We start from the raw sequence: 12,677 nt of genomic DNA, 5'->3' as shown, positions 1-12,677 counted from the left end.
GAGCTGCGACACACAGGGCAGAGCGGCGACTGATGCGGTGCAAGGGTAATCCGTCTTGTAAAACAACCTTCAATCGGCTAAATTCGGCTATTCGACGGTATACATGAAACACTTTGGAAAAGAACAGTGGGTTTCTTTTTGCGCGAAACTAAGTGCATTCACGCCAGTTTCACGAATTTGGTCAAGTGTGGACCATTCTTTTGTGAAAATCTCGCCAGGCTAACGCTTTTCACACCCTGGCGCTATATTTAAGCCGAAGTCTTACTTGTGTTGCCGAAGAATTTGCCGATGCTCACACTCAAGGACGATCACATTCATATGCCGCTCTTTGCGTGGGCTTTACCCCGACTGCCATGGGCACTCTGTTCGCAATGAGAGAGTTGCGGACTGCTCTTCTTGGATTGCGGAGACGATGCGCAATGCGTCCTCATGGCGTGTCCAGTGAAATGCTTCGAAATCTTCCGGACGAAAGACTATGTGATCTGCTGGACTTCTCTAATGAAGTTTGGGAAACGGCAAACATTTCATGAGCCTGGTTAACATCGTGCGGGTGCCTGTTTTGAAACCCCAGAAAGAAGCAACGGATCTCTCTTCGTACAGACCGGTGTCGCTCAACTCGTGCGTCTAAAAGTTAACAGAGGGACTAATTTACAACCGGTTGTCCTGGTGGGCTGAAACCAGATGTTTCTTGCCATCATGTATGACTGGTTTCCATTTTCGTCTCAGCGCGCAGGACAGCATTTTGGATTTAGTAAGCCGCATTCAGCACATCAGGAGCAACGGCCTCTGAACCCTTGCCTTATTCATGGACGTGTCGAAGCCTTATGAGTGTGTCCTATCAGAAGCCATTCTAGCGCCGCGGTGGCTCAGTGGTTATGGCACTCGGTTGCTGACCAGAAAGACGCGGGTTCGATCCCGGCCGCGGCGGTCGCATTTCGATGGAGTCTAAATTCTAGATGCCCATGTATTGTGCGATGTCAGTGCACGTTAAAGAACCCCGGGTGGTAGAAATTTCTGGAACCCTTCACTACAGCGTCCCTCGTAGCCTGAGTCGCTTCGGGACGTTAGACGCAACTAAAACTAAACTAGAAGCCATACTCACTCAGCTACATCGCACGATGGCGACAGGGCGCATTCAACGCTTTGTTCAAAAATTTCTCTGCGACAGTGGGATGCAAGTCTGCCTTTGAAAGACATTTAGCAGCATGAGGACTTTGTCTCGAGAACTTCCGCAAGGAAGTGGGCTATCGCCGCTGTTGTTTAAACATTGTCACGGCAGCTCTGTTAGACGCACTAACATGTAGCCGTGCACTGCTGCACATGTCCATTTTTTCTGACTACATCGGCGTGTGGGTATCGGGAATTACCACTATACACGCGTCTAGCGGTGATTTCGCAGCGGGCTCTTTCTGCGATAAAGACCCATTTGGCCACGTTAGGTCTCTCCCTATCAGCAGAGAAGTCGACTTTATGCTGTTCCCGGGCGATAGATTTCGCTGTACGCGCTTAGACTTATGAATGCAAAGAACCCAGGTTCGTCAGGCATGCCACGCGAGGTTCCTGGGCGTCATCTTTGACTCCCGCCTGACGTGAAAGAGAGCGGTAGACAGCATTGTTTCCTTCTCGCTACCAGGGCTAAATGTGCTGAAACGTTCCGCAGGTGCTATCGGGACCAGCAGAATTCGCTACTCACTGCCTTTTCTAAAGACTGCGCTGGTAGTTCCACGCCTGGTTCCTTTAAGCAAGGTCTTAGAAGACGCCCGATGCCTTCCGTTGCGTCCGCAGGCCTCCAAAAAACTGCTTTTAAATTACTTCGCCTTGCAGACGCCCGGACAGGTCAGCTAAGTGCTGCTTTGTTGACTACGAGCTAGGACCCAAAGTCACTTCTTTGCAGCCCTTCACACCCTTCACATCCTAAGCACAGTGTGTTGGTTACCCAGGGGACACAGGTGTCAGCAGAACCCGCCATTGTTTTATAACGACATTCATTGCCGTCTCGACATCCCAGGCTCGCGCTCGAAACGATCGCTATCTCTGGCGGAAGTTAGATCCTTGGTTCTTGAAGATCTGAACAGCGTCTACGAAGGTCATGTACAAGTTTATACTGATGGCTCTGTGAGCAGGCATCAACAGTCCTGCTCAGCGGCATTCGTAGCGCCTGACCTTGAAATATCTTGAGCTTGGCGTTAGTGCTGTCCACTTCGACTGAATTATTGGCCATTGCAAGGTCGCTTAAACGTCTGTCTTTTTGCGAACCATAGAGAATCGCCATTCTGTATGACTCCAAGTAGCACTAGATCCCCTGCAACGAGAGACTCCCTATGATTAATTTTTCCTCTTGGATCTCGGCTGGCTGAGTATGCTACGGTTGAAATGATTTGAAGTTTGCTTTCAGTAGCTACCATCTCGCGTTGGAGTCGCTGGTAACACGGTGGCAGACCTTCTTGCTCTAAATAAGCCCGTTCTTATCCATCTTTAGAGGCTGTACCAAAGGACGGGAACTTCGCTAGGCAGCTAGTGGTGCAACACTTTTCTGAACTTCGGCCACTGCTGTATACGCGAGGCTTGTCGCGCGACAGAGCCACTCTCTTGTATCGACTGCGCACCGATTGTGCCCATACGCCGGTATGGATGCACAAGATTCACCACGCCACTTCACCTATGTGCGTACGCTGTTATGTTCTGGGTAATGTGAGCCATTTCGTTTAAGCGTGCCCGTGTTTTTGTGCCGAGCGTGAGACACTCCTGGGCAACCCTTAGGAGACTGAACACTTCCTTGTACGACGTCTCTCGCATAGTTTGCCGTGATGTCTTCCGAACTGAGCGGCTTTTAGTGTCACGATCACTCTTGCAGTTTTTAGAGGACATTGGCCTTATGGAACAGTGGTAGTGTGGTAAAGACGCAATCACTTAAATCAGTGTCTCAGGCGGAGATATTGCCGACAGACCACTGTAAGGCTAATCCCGACTGTACATTCACACCATCACCACCACCCTCTTTGATGCCAATTTCTTAGCAGTTGTTTCAATCCTATCAATTGTTCTAATTAGTTTCATTCGTAAACTGTCGACAAGTCTGTGTATTGTAACAAACCAAACGTATTTATCATTGTATTTGTTGCGCAATGACAGTTTTTTTAATGATTCGCCGATTTGTATTCTTTGCGCCGAACTGCGAAGCCAAGCAACCGGAATGTTGGGAGCTTCGTCATTTGAGGCCTTTCCCGCCCTTATCCTCTGCCACGTACATGACTGGAAAAAATATACCTCTTGGTCTGACACACTTTCGAACGATCGGGAGCGAACCACTTGTTTATCCTCTGGCACGGCTCACCAAGACTCAGTTTTATTAAGTAGTCTGTGTTTCATACTACGCATACGCGAGCTGGACATATTTTAGTCGCCACTTATATATGAATAGACAAATACAACACAAATGTCCTCAAATGCGGTCGGTACCCCACGCATCCTGCCAACGTGCAGCATTGGCCGGAGCAGCAGTGAACGCGGACGATGGCGCGGTGCCCGGCATCAAAGCTGTATAGGAACTCGAACGAACGCTTGACGGTTACGTCCAGCATGACCTAGATGTGATGGAAAGCATGCGCACTCGCAAAGACATGTCGAGCGCCGTGGATGTGCTTGGGGTGTCGAACACACTTCAACAAACGCTGATTTGGGACGCGGACAACCTTCCATACAGCCGCCGAGTTGACATCAGGGCTGCGGCTGTGATGCGGATGGCATGTTTGCAGTCCTACGTATGGGGGGGGGGGGGGGGGGGGGGCAGGCAGGCCACAGATGCAGACTGTCGCCGTTCCGGTCTCTGTGCGTCTCATTTCTGAGCGCAGAAAATGAATAAAAATTAAACACACCAAAATATCCACCGTGTTTTAAGAGAATTAGACCAATAAGCCCTGTGTCACACACATGCGACGTTATAATTATCTTGGAACCAATCAAAGGCGCAGCCTCCGCTCAGGGTTCGTCGCGCTGACACGTGCGCGCCGAGCCATGTGCGCTTTTTCCTGCCTTACTTCCGCGCCTTTCCCCTTCTTATCCGAGTAAAATTTGCTGCCTCTCCGTTTTTCTTTCAACTGCTGCGCGGCCGTGTATGAGGTTATTTCTGCTTATTTCTCGCTTTATCGCGTGGATTTTCGCCGGCAGGCGGTACATTTTTTACGTCCGGGCGTCGGACGTTAACAAGGGAAGCGACATTCGGAGCAGCGTGCCATTACCGGGTCGTTACTTTCTCCGCTTATGCCGGTGGACGCATGAGCGGCCCCAATTTCTTTGGCCCGCGCTGCCGCTGCCGAGGGCCGCGCCCTGCAGCGTTGAGCGAGCGTCGGGCTGCATGCAAGCGAGCGCTCGCGTTGTTCTGCCTCGACACTTCCGACGGAAGTGCGACCCGAGAAGAAACAGAGCTGGCCGGTGCGCGGAAGTGTGCTCCGGCTGTCACGTTTTTTTTTTGCTCTTGCCCATTCTAGCATATGTCACGTTTGTCAGCATCCCCCGCGCCTCGCTCCTCCAGAGCACTTCCTCGGAAGAATAGAAGATGGAACGGAAGGAGGAGGCAATTGTACTCGAAAGCGTAAAGACCCGTGGCGCAGAAAATCCGATGTCGGCGTTGCCGACGGCGTGTCTGAAAACTTAAGACTAGTCGATTGCAAGAGGCTCCGATAGATGGCGCCAGCCACTCCAGCGCCGCATCGGAAACCCTTGTCCCTTGGGTCCTCTGGTTGCGAGCCAGACGCGCTACCGCTACTCCACGCAGACACGTTCATACGGCTTGTTTAAAGCGAGGCCTTATACAGGGTGTTTCACCCAAGATTTTACACAGTTTTTAAAAGTCAGCTTTTTGAGTTAGAAGAGCGCTTTTTTCGGCATAGCATCGTCAGCGGTGAAGTCCATCAGAATAAAGCTGAGACGTGCTAACTAGCAGGCTGGTTAACTAATATTGCATAGTTAAATTTTTAACTATTACTGTCAGGCTGCTTAATATACTGAAAACCGTGTAGCCCACCGCAAGTAACACCGATATCAGTTTTTAGAATTTTGCAAATGCGGTTACGTTGGGCTCTGTGGCCCTACAAATTTTGCTTATTTCGACGAGTCTCGTGCACTAGGGAGGTTGCTTTGCCTGCAAGCTTCTCGAAAGCGCATGTATTTTGGCGCAATAGAGCCAAAATTCGTTGTGCCACAGCGCCGAGGAAAACGGTGTTTTCGAAATTCTAAAAACTGATATGGATATTAATTACGGTAGGTCACACGCCTCTTATAAATAAGGAGCCTAACAGTAAGAGTTAAAAAGTTAGCTATTCAATATTAGTTAACCAGCCTGCCAATTAGCATGTCTTAGCTGCACTTTGATGTACTACACTGCTGACAATGCTATGCCATAAAAGCGCTCTTCAAACTCCAAAATCATATTTTTAAAAATTGTCTTAAGTGAAACACCCTGTATGTATCTCGTGTGATCTGTCACATAATGAATATGACTGTGAAACAGGAAACAGTGTCCGTGCTTGCATGAAGAAGAGGAGCCGCTGTCGCTTCATACCCTTAAAAAGGCGGAGCTTAAGTGTCCCCCCGAATTTTTTTTACCCGGCTGGGCGTTTCGAAACTGACCGGTCCCGCTTAGCGCCTGACGCTCGACACCCCGTCGATGCTGCAAATGCAGACTTTGCCTTGTGACGTTCTGGGGCATGTTTTTTGGGGAGTAGTGAAGCGCTGGCCAGAGTGCAGGCTTCGCATCAGCAGCTGGAGCGCGTGTGCGAATCCACCTCCCTCGCCGTCCCAGGCATGACCACCCCCAGTGTACAGATGTCCACAGACTAGACTTGTCTAGAGCGCTCAAACGGCGCAGTGGAGACTTACACAAGTGTCATTTACGAGTCAGCCATGGACTCGAAACAATGCATTATCGTGCACGGGCATTCGCGTAGACTCTGGTTTATTTATCATGCCTCAAAAAACAATACACGCAGCCAGACAGGCAACGGAAAATCTCATAAACACGCAGCAGAGCGCACTGTTCGAGCGGTCTAGACGAGTGTGTGAACGTGCGATGCAGGATGAGAAAATGTAATACCTTGACGAGTGCTGATTCCAAGAGCTGCTGTTAATAATCTCTGCTCAGTGGAAACGCGCACTGGTGCGGATGCGCGTAATTTACCCGCGTGAGTTCTCCTCTTCCTGTCTCTAAAAGGTGCACTGAAGAGGAATCTGAACTTGTCTTTTTGCCGCCGGAACTCAATCTACACGTTCCGAGCTTTCTTAGAAACTGCGATTTACTGCCCTGTGTGGCCGATTTCCCCAATTAAATCGAATTAACGCCCGGCTCCCGCCTTTTTTTTTCAATTCTGCCTCGTACGGTGGGCGGAGTCGACCAACGCGTGGAGCGCCTTTCACCCAGTCCCGTGGCGGCTTGCCGCTCTGCCATCGGCGGAGTAATACGTAGTAATCCGTAGTAGCAAATAGTCCGCGCGTATTTTTATTTCTTCGGGCTTATTTTGCGGCTATATTATCTGCGAATGAAACTATTTATTCATGAAAACCTAAAAAACAAAATAAAGCGAAAGCAAAGCCTCCACGGGACTGGGTGAAAGGCGCTCCACGCGTTGGTCGACTCCGCCCACCGTACGAGGCAGAATTTAAAAAAAAGGCGGGAGCCGGACGTTAATTCGTTTTAATTGGGGAAATCGGCCACACAGGGCAATAAGTCACTGTTTCTAAGAATGCTAGGAACGTGTGGATCGAGTTCCCGCGGCAAAAAGACATGTTCAGAATCCTCTTCAGTGCACCTTTAAGGTTGGCGTGGGCTGGGACTCCTTTTTCTTACTTTTTCTTAGTCCCAAAATAATTTTTTTTCCTTAACGTTACACCTATCATTTTCCTTTCCATAGCTCTCTGCGTTGTCTTTCCGGTAAGATACAGGTGTTAAATACTTTTCTCTCGAGTGATACCTTTAAACTGCCATTCATAATCTGAGAGAACCTGCCATATGCGCTCCACCAAGCCTATGGCAAGAGCATTAACCATTAAGCAGAGGCGTTATTAAGCACCAGCATTATGTTAAATTCACCGCGGGTTTCTGTGCATGTGCGCCGCTCACCGATGGTGGTGAAGACTGTTCCGCAGTAGAACATGGCGCCCCAAAACGTCCACAGCTGGTGCTCGGCGTCCGTGGTAACGCCTGCCTGGCATAGCGCGCGCATCTGCGCCTCGTAGACTTGCAGGTGCCGCTGGGCCAGCCGCCGCCAGCGGTGCTCGTCCACGGCGCCGCAGCCCCGGTGAAGCTCCTCCACGAGCAGCCGACGAACCTGGGTTCCGCCGGCGTCATCTCGCCAGACGCTGCGTGCCACTCTAGCGACATGTGCATACCTGCCTACAGTTTTGTTTTAACACCTTCAAGGCTTTCCGCTCGTCTCTGTGTCACGCTAACAAATACCGCCGAAATTTAGGCGCCTGATCGTTAGTGGTTTGCATTACTTGCCGGAGCTTTGCCGCTTTTTTTTTTTATCGTGCATACAGATAGAGCCGGTAGCCGGAACAGCTGACCACCATTTAGTTTTTTTTTCTATTTTCACTGATTACAGGAATACGCTCCATGATGGGACGGGCCTGAAAACAAAATGGAGCGTCGCGTGCGAGGGCGCATCTCCTCACCTGCTGCAGGCCTGCCTTGGCGCGAGACTCGTAGGGGCCCTCGAGGTAGCGGAAGGCGAGCGCACCCATCGCCGCGTAAGCGGCCAGCAGGACCAGCAGCAGCACGTGCGTGAACCACCGCTGGGAGATGGCGTGCAGGCGCTGGGCCACGCGCACGCCCCACGACCGGCGGCCCGACAGCGTCACCACGTGCATGGGGCTCACCAGCAGCAGCGGCGGCCGGCCTCCGTCCTCGGTACCCGTCATGGCTCCCGCGGCCTGCGTCTGCACACCAACCGAGCTCGCTGCATTCTGACGTGGAAGGAAGTTCACGGGCCCAAGCTCGCCTGTCCTCTGCTGCTCTCGTCTCTTGTTGCGCCCTCACGCAATTCGTTCTCACGTGTTGCTGCTGCACTACCAAATATACATGTCACGTCTGCAGTTCCTGGTCCGGGCCGCCGCGGTGGCTCAGTGGCTATGGTGCTCGGCTGCTGACCCAAAACACGAGGGTTCGATCCCGGACGCGGCGGCTAGAATTTCTTTGGAGGAGAAATTCTAGAGGCCCGTGTGCTGTGCGATGTCTGTGCACGTTAAAGAACCCCAGGTGGTCGAAATTTCCGGAGCCCTCCACTACGGCGTCTCTCATAGCCTTAGTCGCTTTGGGACGTTAAACCCCATAAACCAAACCAAACCAGTTCCTGGTCCATCGCAATTCATGAGAGAGGCAGCACGCAAAATGTTCTTACTATCCAACAAGACTGTGTTGCCTGCGTATGGTGGTATACGCCACCGGCCCAGTGCGTTGCAGTGCTTTGACACCGTACTTGGCGACATTAGTGAGTTGAGCGACTCGTTATGACAATTAGTGATATCTGGAAGGGCTATGCATGGCTTATGTGATGCTTGCGGATGGAAATCTAGATCGCGTCCTGTAGGAGCATGCCTAAGTTCCACGTCAAAACTTGTGCACTTTTAAAATGCAGGCATCTCTAGCCGATTGAAGTTCTGCCGCAGCCATATGCTGACGAGTTTTTTACTTCTGTTTCTTTGAATAGGGGCAGCAGACCTGATATAGTGTAATAGTATAGGAAAGAACTAGGGAAGAACGTTATATGCGGCATTTTCTTCGTTCCTTTCAGAGCCCTGTTACGTCCACACCTGCGGCCCTGGTAGCGGCCTTGTTTGCTTTAAAGCTGTGCCAGTGAAGAGCTACCTAGCGTCTTTTCAGTTGCGTACTTTGCATAGGCTACGGCATGTCTCTGACGGGCATTGAAAGCAATGCCACGTGGTAGGGCCAAAGCTGGGTACAACAGACGAGTATATATACAAGCGTAACTGAAACGAGCTCTTTATTGGGCTCACTGTCGCCCACAAAAAAAAAAACTGAACAACTCGGCGGCACAGACAGCAACAGACGTGCTCGGCGGTTGCCGAACAGAATGTGCGCTGCTTTCGGCCGTGCTCAGTGTAAAGCAGACAACGAACTTTCGAGATAACAGCCTCGAACAACGTAGAATTAGCTCTGCATGGTAGCAATCATTCGAGATAAATCTGGTGATATATCGAGTCAGAGATAAAGTGATCAAGCCAATTGCCGGTGACTTTGAGCGCAAAAAAATAAACCTGACAAAGATTCGCTGCAATAAGATACGGGAAGTGCAGCGGGGTATTACTGGATAGAAAATCTGACGCCATCGATTAGGCTGCTCCAGTCAGACGCCGTGCGCAAGGATGCCATTCCGAGAGGGCTTCTTGCACGTCGCCGTCACAGTTACGAAATGATTCCGCGATCAGCTGCGGTAAGTGTTGCAGCAGTGGTGGGTGAAGCAGAGACAGAGTGACTAAGCAGCATGTTTATTCGGTATGCTGGCCGTGCAACAGGAGCAGCCCGTGCGATCTGGCCGCAGGGTTTTACACCGAAAAGCCAGCGCCATGCCGTGACGTCATATAGCACCACAGTCGTTCGCATCACACTACATTCCTTCCCATCTTAATCGTTTTGCACAGCATCTATAGGCAATACCAGTCTTCCGAAAACGAGTACTGCGCCGAAGGAAGGTTTGTTCCCCGAAGCGGAGGCTCCCGGAGCGGTGACTGCGCGGACCTTGCGGGAGAACTGGCGTTCCGCGGGTGTTAGCCCTGTTCTTGTTGTCGGTGTGTTTCGGTAAGTGAAAATGAACCGGTCAAGCCGGTGTTGCAAGGTTTTGTAGATACCTGTTTTTCTCTCGTCCATAACCTGTCGAAGAAGTTCTCGCTTAAAGGTCTCTACATACCGCTCTGCACTTCCATTTGATGCGGGGTGGTATGGTGGCGTCCGGTAATGCCGCAGCCTATTTTTTCGAAGACACCGTGTGAAATTTTTGGCACAAAAGCGAGGGCCGTTGTCTGTAACTGCTTCCTCTGGAAGTCCGTACGGTGCGAAGACACTCTGCAGCTTTTCGATGGTCTTTTCCGCAGTGGTTGAAGGCATAAAGAACACTTCCATCCACTTTGAATGCACTTCCACTAGGACCAGAAGCCACTGGCTATATGTTAACGCAAAGTCCACATAGATAACGCAATGTCCAGATAGATTATTTGCCGTCCGATAGTCGGCCAACTCCAAGTTAGCAGTAGAACACATTGCGAAGCATTTTGCATTAACTGACGCCTGCTCAAACTTTCAATAATCCGCTCAATGTCCTCTGTGAGCTGACGCCACTACACAAAGCTACGGGCGAGCATTTTCATGCGCGTCATCCCGGGCGCCCTTCATGCAAAAGGTGCAACGTTTGTTCGCGCAAACTTCTCGCTATAATCACCCGATATCCCCATGTGGAATATTGTTGATATATAGACAGCTCCAGTCGCCAAATTAAATAAGGCCTTAGTTCACCATCTGTGACATGCGCCGGTCAACCACTCACTGTGTACAAGAAGACGTGAGACAACGCTCAGTCAATTCGAGTGCATTTCTGAATCTCGACAGCAGATAACGGCACTTCATAAACAACTGAAAAGAAAAGATGTCTGCGCAGTCTGACACATTTGCGTAGTATGACAAATCTTTGTGGTTTGCTAGTGACAAACGTGAAAAACCGTCAGCATTTGCAACATACCGCCCTTTGCGATAAATCCAAGTGCAGGACGCTACTAGCAAGCACTCTTCACGACGAGAGACGCACGCCTGGTTCATAGCGTGGCTCTGCATGATGGGCTGCCCCTTTCAATCCTTCCTTCCAGGCACAGTCCAGGGCCCGCTTGCACGAAGCAAAATAGACAGTCTAGTTCCCAGTCTAGCCTTATTCACAGTTTAGATCACGGTGCTACAAGCATTCTAGACCCTCCGCTGGAGTTGATTACAGGGGAGGCGCATAACTGGCTCACTTTGCCGGTGGACGCCTCAAATGCGCTGTAGAAAGGAACACAAACTCTAGCTGGAAACTACCTTTTAGTCGACGTTCGTGTTTTTCGCTCACAGCAAGTTGTGTCTACCGCCAAAGTGAGCCAGTTATGCGCCTTTCCTTTCTTCAAATTCCGCGGAGGGTCTATACAGCGAATAAGTCTAGAATGGGAGTTAGACTGTCCAATCTTAATCGCGGTCTAAACCCTCTCTCGGTTTTGAAGAAGGGAAAGGAGCATAAATAGCTCACTTTGTAGGTGGACACTTCAACCGCGTAATCAGAAAAGAAGCTATTCTCCTCTCTTCTGCGACCGCCGGCTAGGTCGTGTTACTCGTGTGATGCTGACGCGATCGGCGGCTGCCGGTGTATTCCCTAACTTGTGTTTTGCTTGAGCTAAGCTATTACAGCTTTCGCCGTAAAACATCCCAAACGAAACTATACCACCGTAGCTTTTAGATGGAATAGTGTATCAGAATAGCCGCTGTCCTTTTCGGCCGGTCGTTGCGATGTTGGCCCGACGCCATGTGCATTTGACATGCCGAGCAGCATGCGCCGCGTTGCCCGTCGTGGCGCAGAAGCTGCGCAAAGCAGTTATCCATAGCATAGTCGTTCACGCCGCTTTAGAATCACTAGAACCATTAAAAAGGTGCACATCCATTCCTAACAGTCCATTATGCTTTTTTTTTGTTGCTGTTGTAAGTAACCTCACTTTGAGTGAAATTTGACATAACATTGACGTGTCAGAATTGGACCACTTTGCACGGCATAGTTGTGTGAAAACTCACCATGCGAAGGTTCCGGACTGTTCTACGGCATGAGCAGATAATCGACGTAGCGGCATACAGATTCCCTCAGAGTTGTGTTTATGCTACATTGACATCACATGCGTTACAGTCAGGCCACCAGCCGTGCTAACTGTTGATCTTGCTGGCTGAGAATATGATTTACGCCACGAGCTTAAGTCAACACTAGTCCGAGCGAAACGTTCCGCCATTCTAAGCTACGCTCATCAGGAACGCATCGCACGCAGCTGCCGTTAGAAAAGCTTATTCCAGCATGCTGTCACGCTGCCTGAGACGTTCATCACGCCAATCATCGGAGAATCAGTGACACCTGCAACTGCGGCCGGATCCACGCAGGCTTGAGAAAATCCTCTCCATGTCTCCGGCGGCTTTAAAAAGCCCAGCAGGTGCGGTCGTAAAACTCTCAATAACCGATGCAAAGCGGAGAAGCAGCTTACGGAGTCAGTGGCGGTGCCTTCCGGACAGGGTGCCGGCGATGCATGCGGCCGCGGAGTGTCAGAGCGTACGCTTGCCTGCCGCGCTGGGGCGATCGCAATATTTAGCCTCGCGCAGGCGGAGCGTCTGCGTGCAAGATGGTCCCGGTCGGCCCCATCTCCCGATTGGCGAGCTGCGCTGCACACACACCCTGGAGGTGCCAAGAAAACAAGCGCCCGCCCGCCAACGATTTTGCTTCGGGGTGTTGCGAGCGCACGAGAAGGCAAACCAATAAAGTTCGGAAGCGCAGCCGCCTCTGGCTTCTCAGCACGCAGCATGTGTTGTCGAGACAAGGTGATTTGACTTTTACTGCGCTGACTTTCGCGTTGAGGAGCAGAATAAAGCCTTTTATTTTGCGCCTGGCTTAGGA

At 50.8% G+C, this 12,677-nt stretch overlaps 1 protein-coding gene across 1 annotated transcript in view; it reads right to left on the bottom strand.

The window, feature by feature from the left end:
• Positions 1-12,328, bottom strand: part of LOC149349507 (TWiK family of potassium channels protein 7-like) — a 60,581-nt gene extending 48,253 nt beyond the window's left edge. The window contains exons 1-3 of the mRNA XM_089576783.1: positions 12,271-12,328; positions 7,669-7,932; positions 7,115-7,322 (exon numbers count right to left, since the gene is read on the bottom strand). Of these exons, the coding sequence (XP_089432909.1) occupies positions 7,115-7,322; positions 7,669-7,914 (454 nt within the window). The 5' untranslated portion in view covers positions 7,915-7,932; positions 12,271-12,328. The remainder of the gene's footprint in view (positions 1-7,114; positions 7,323-7,668; positions 7,933-12,270) is intronic.
• Positions 12,329-12,677: the final 349 nt, after the last annotated feature.

The sequence above is a fragment of the Amblyomma mixtum genome, chromosome 3, assembly GCF_055824585.1.
Source record: "Amblyomma mixtum isolate Tamu chromosome 3, ASM5582458v1, whole genome shotgun sequence".
Classification (NCBI taxonomy): domain Eukaryota; kingdom Metazoa; phylum Arthropoda; class Arachnida; order Ixodida; family Ixodidae; genus Amblyomma; species Amblyomma mixtum.
The sequence above is the reverse complement of the archived record's forward strand: the minus strand, read 5'-3'. Positions and strand labels throughout refer to the sequence as shown.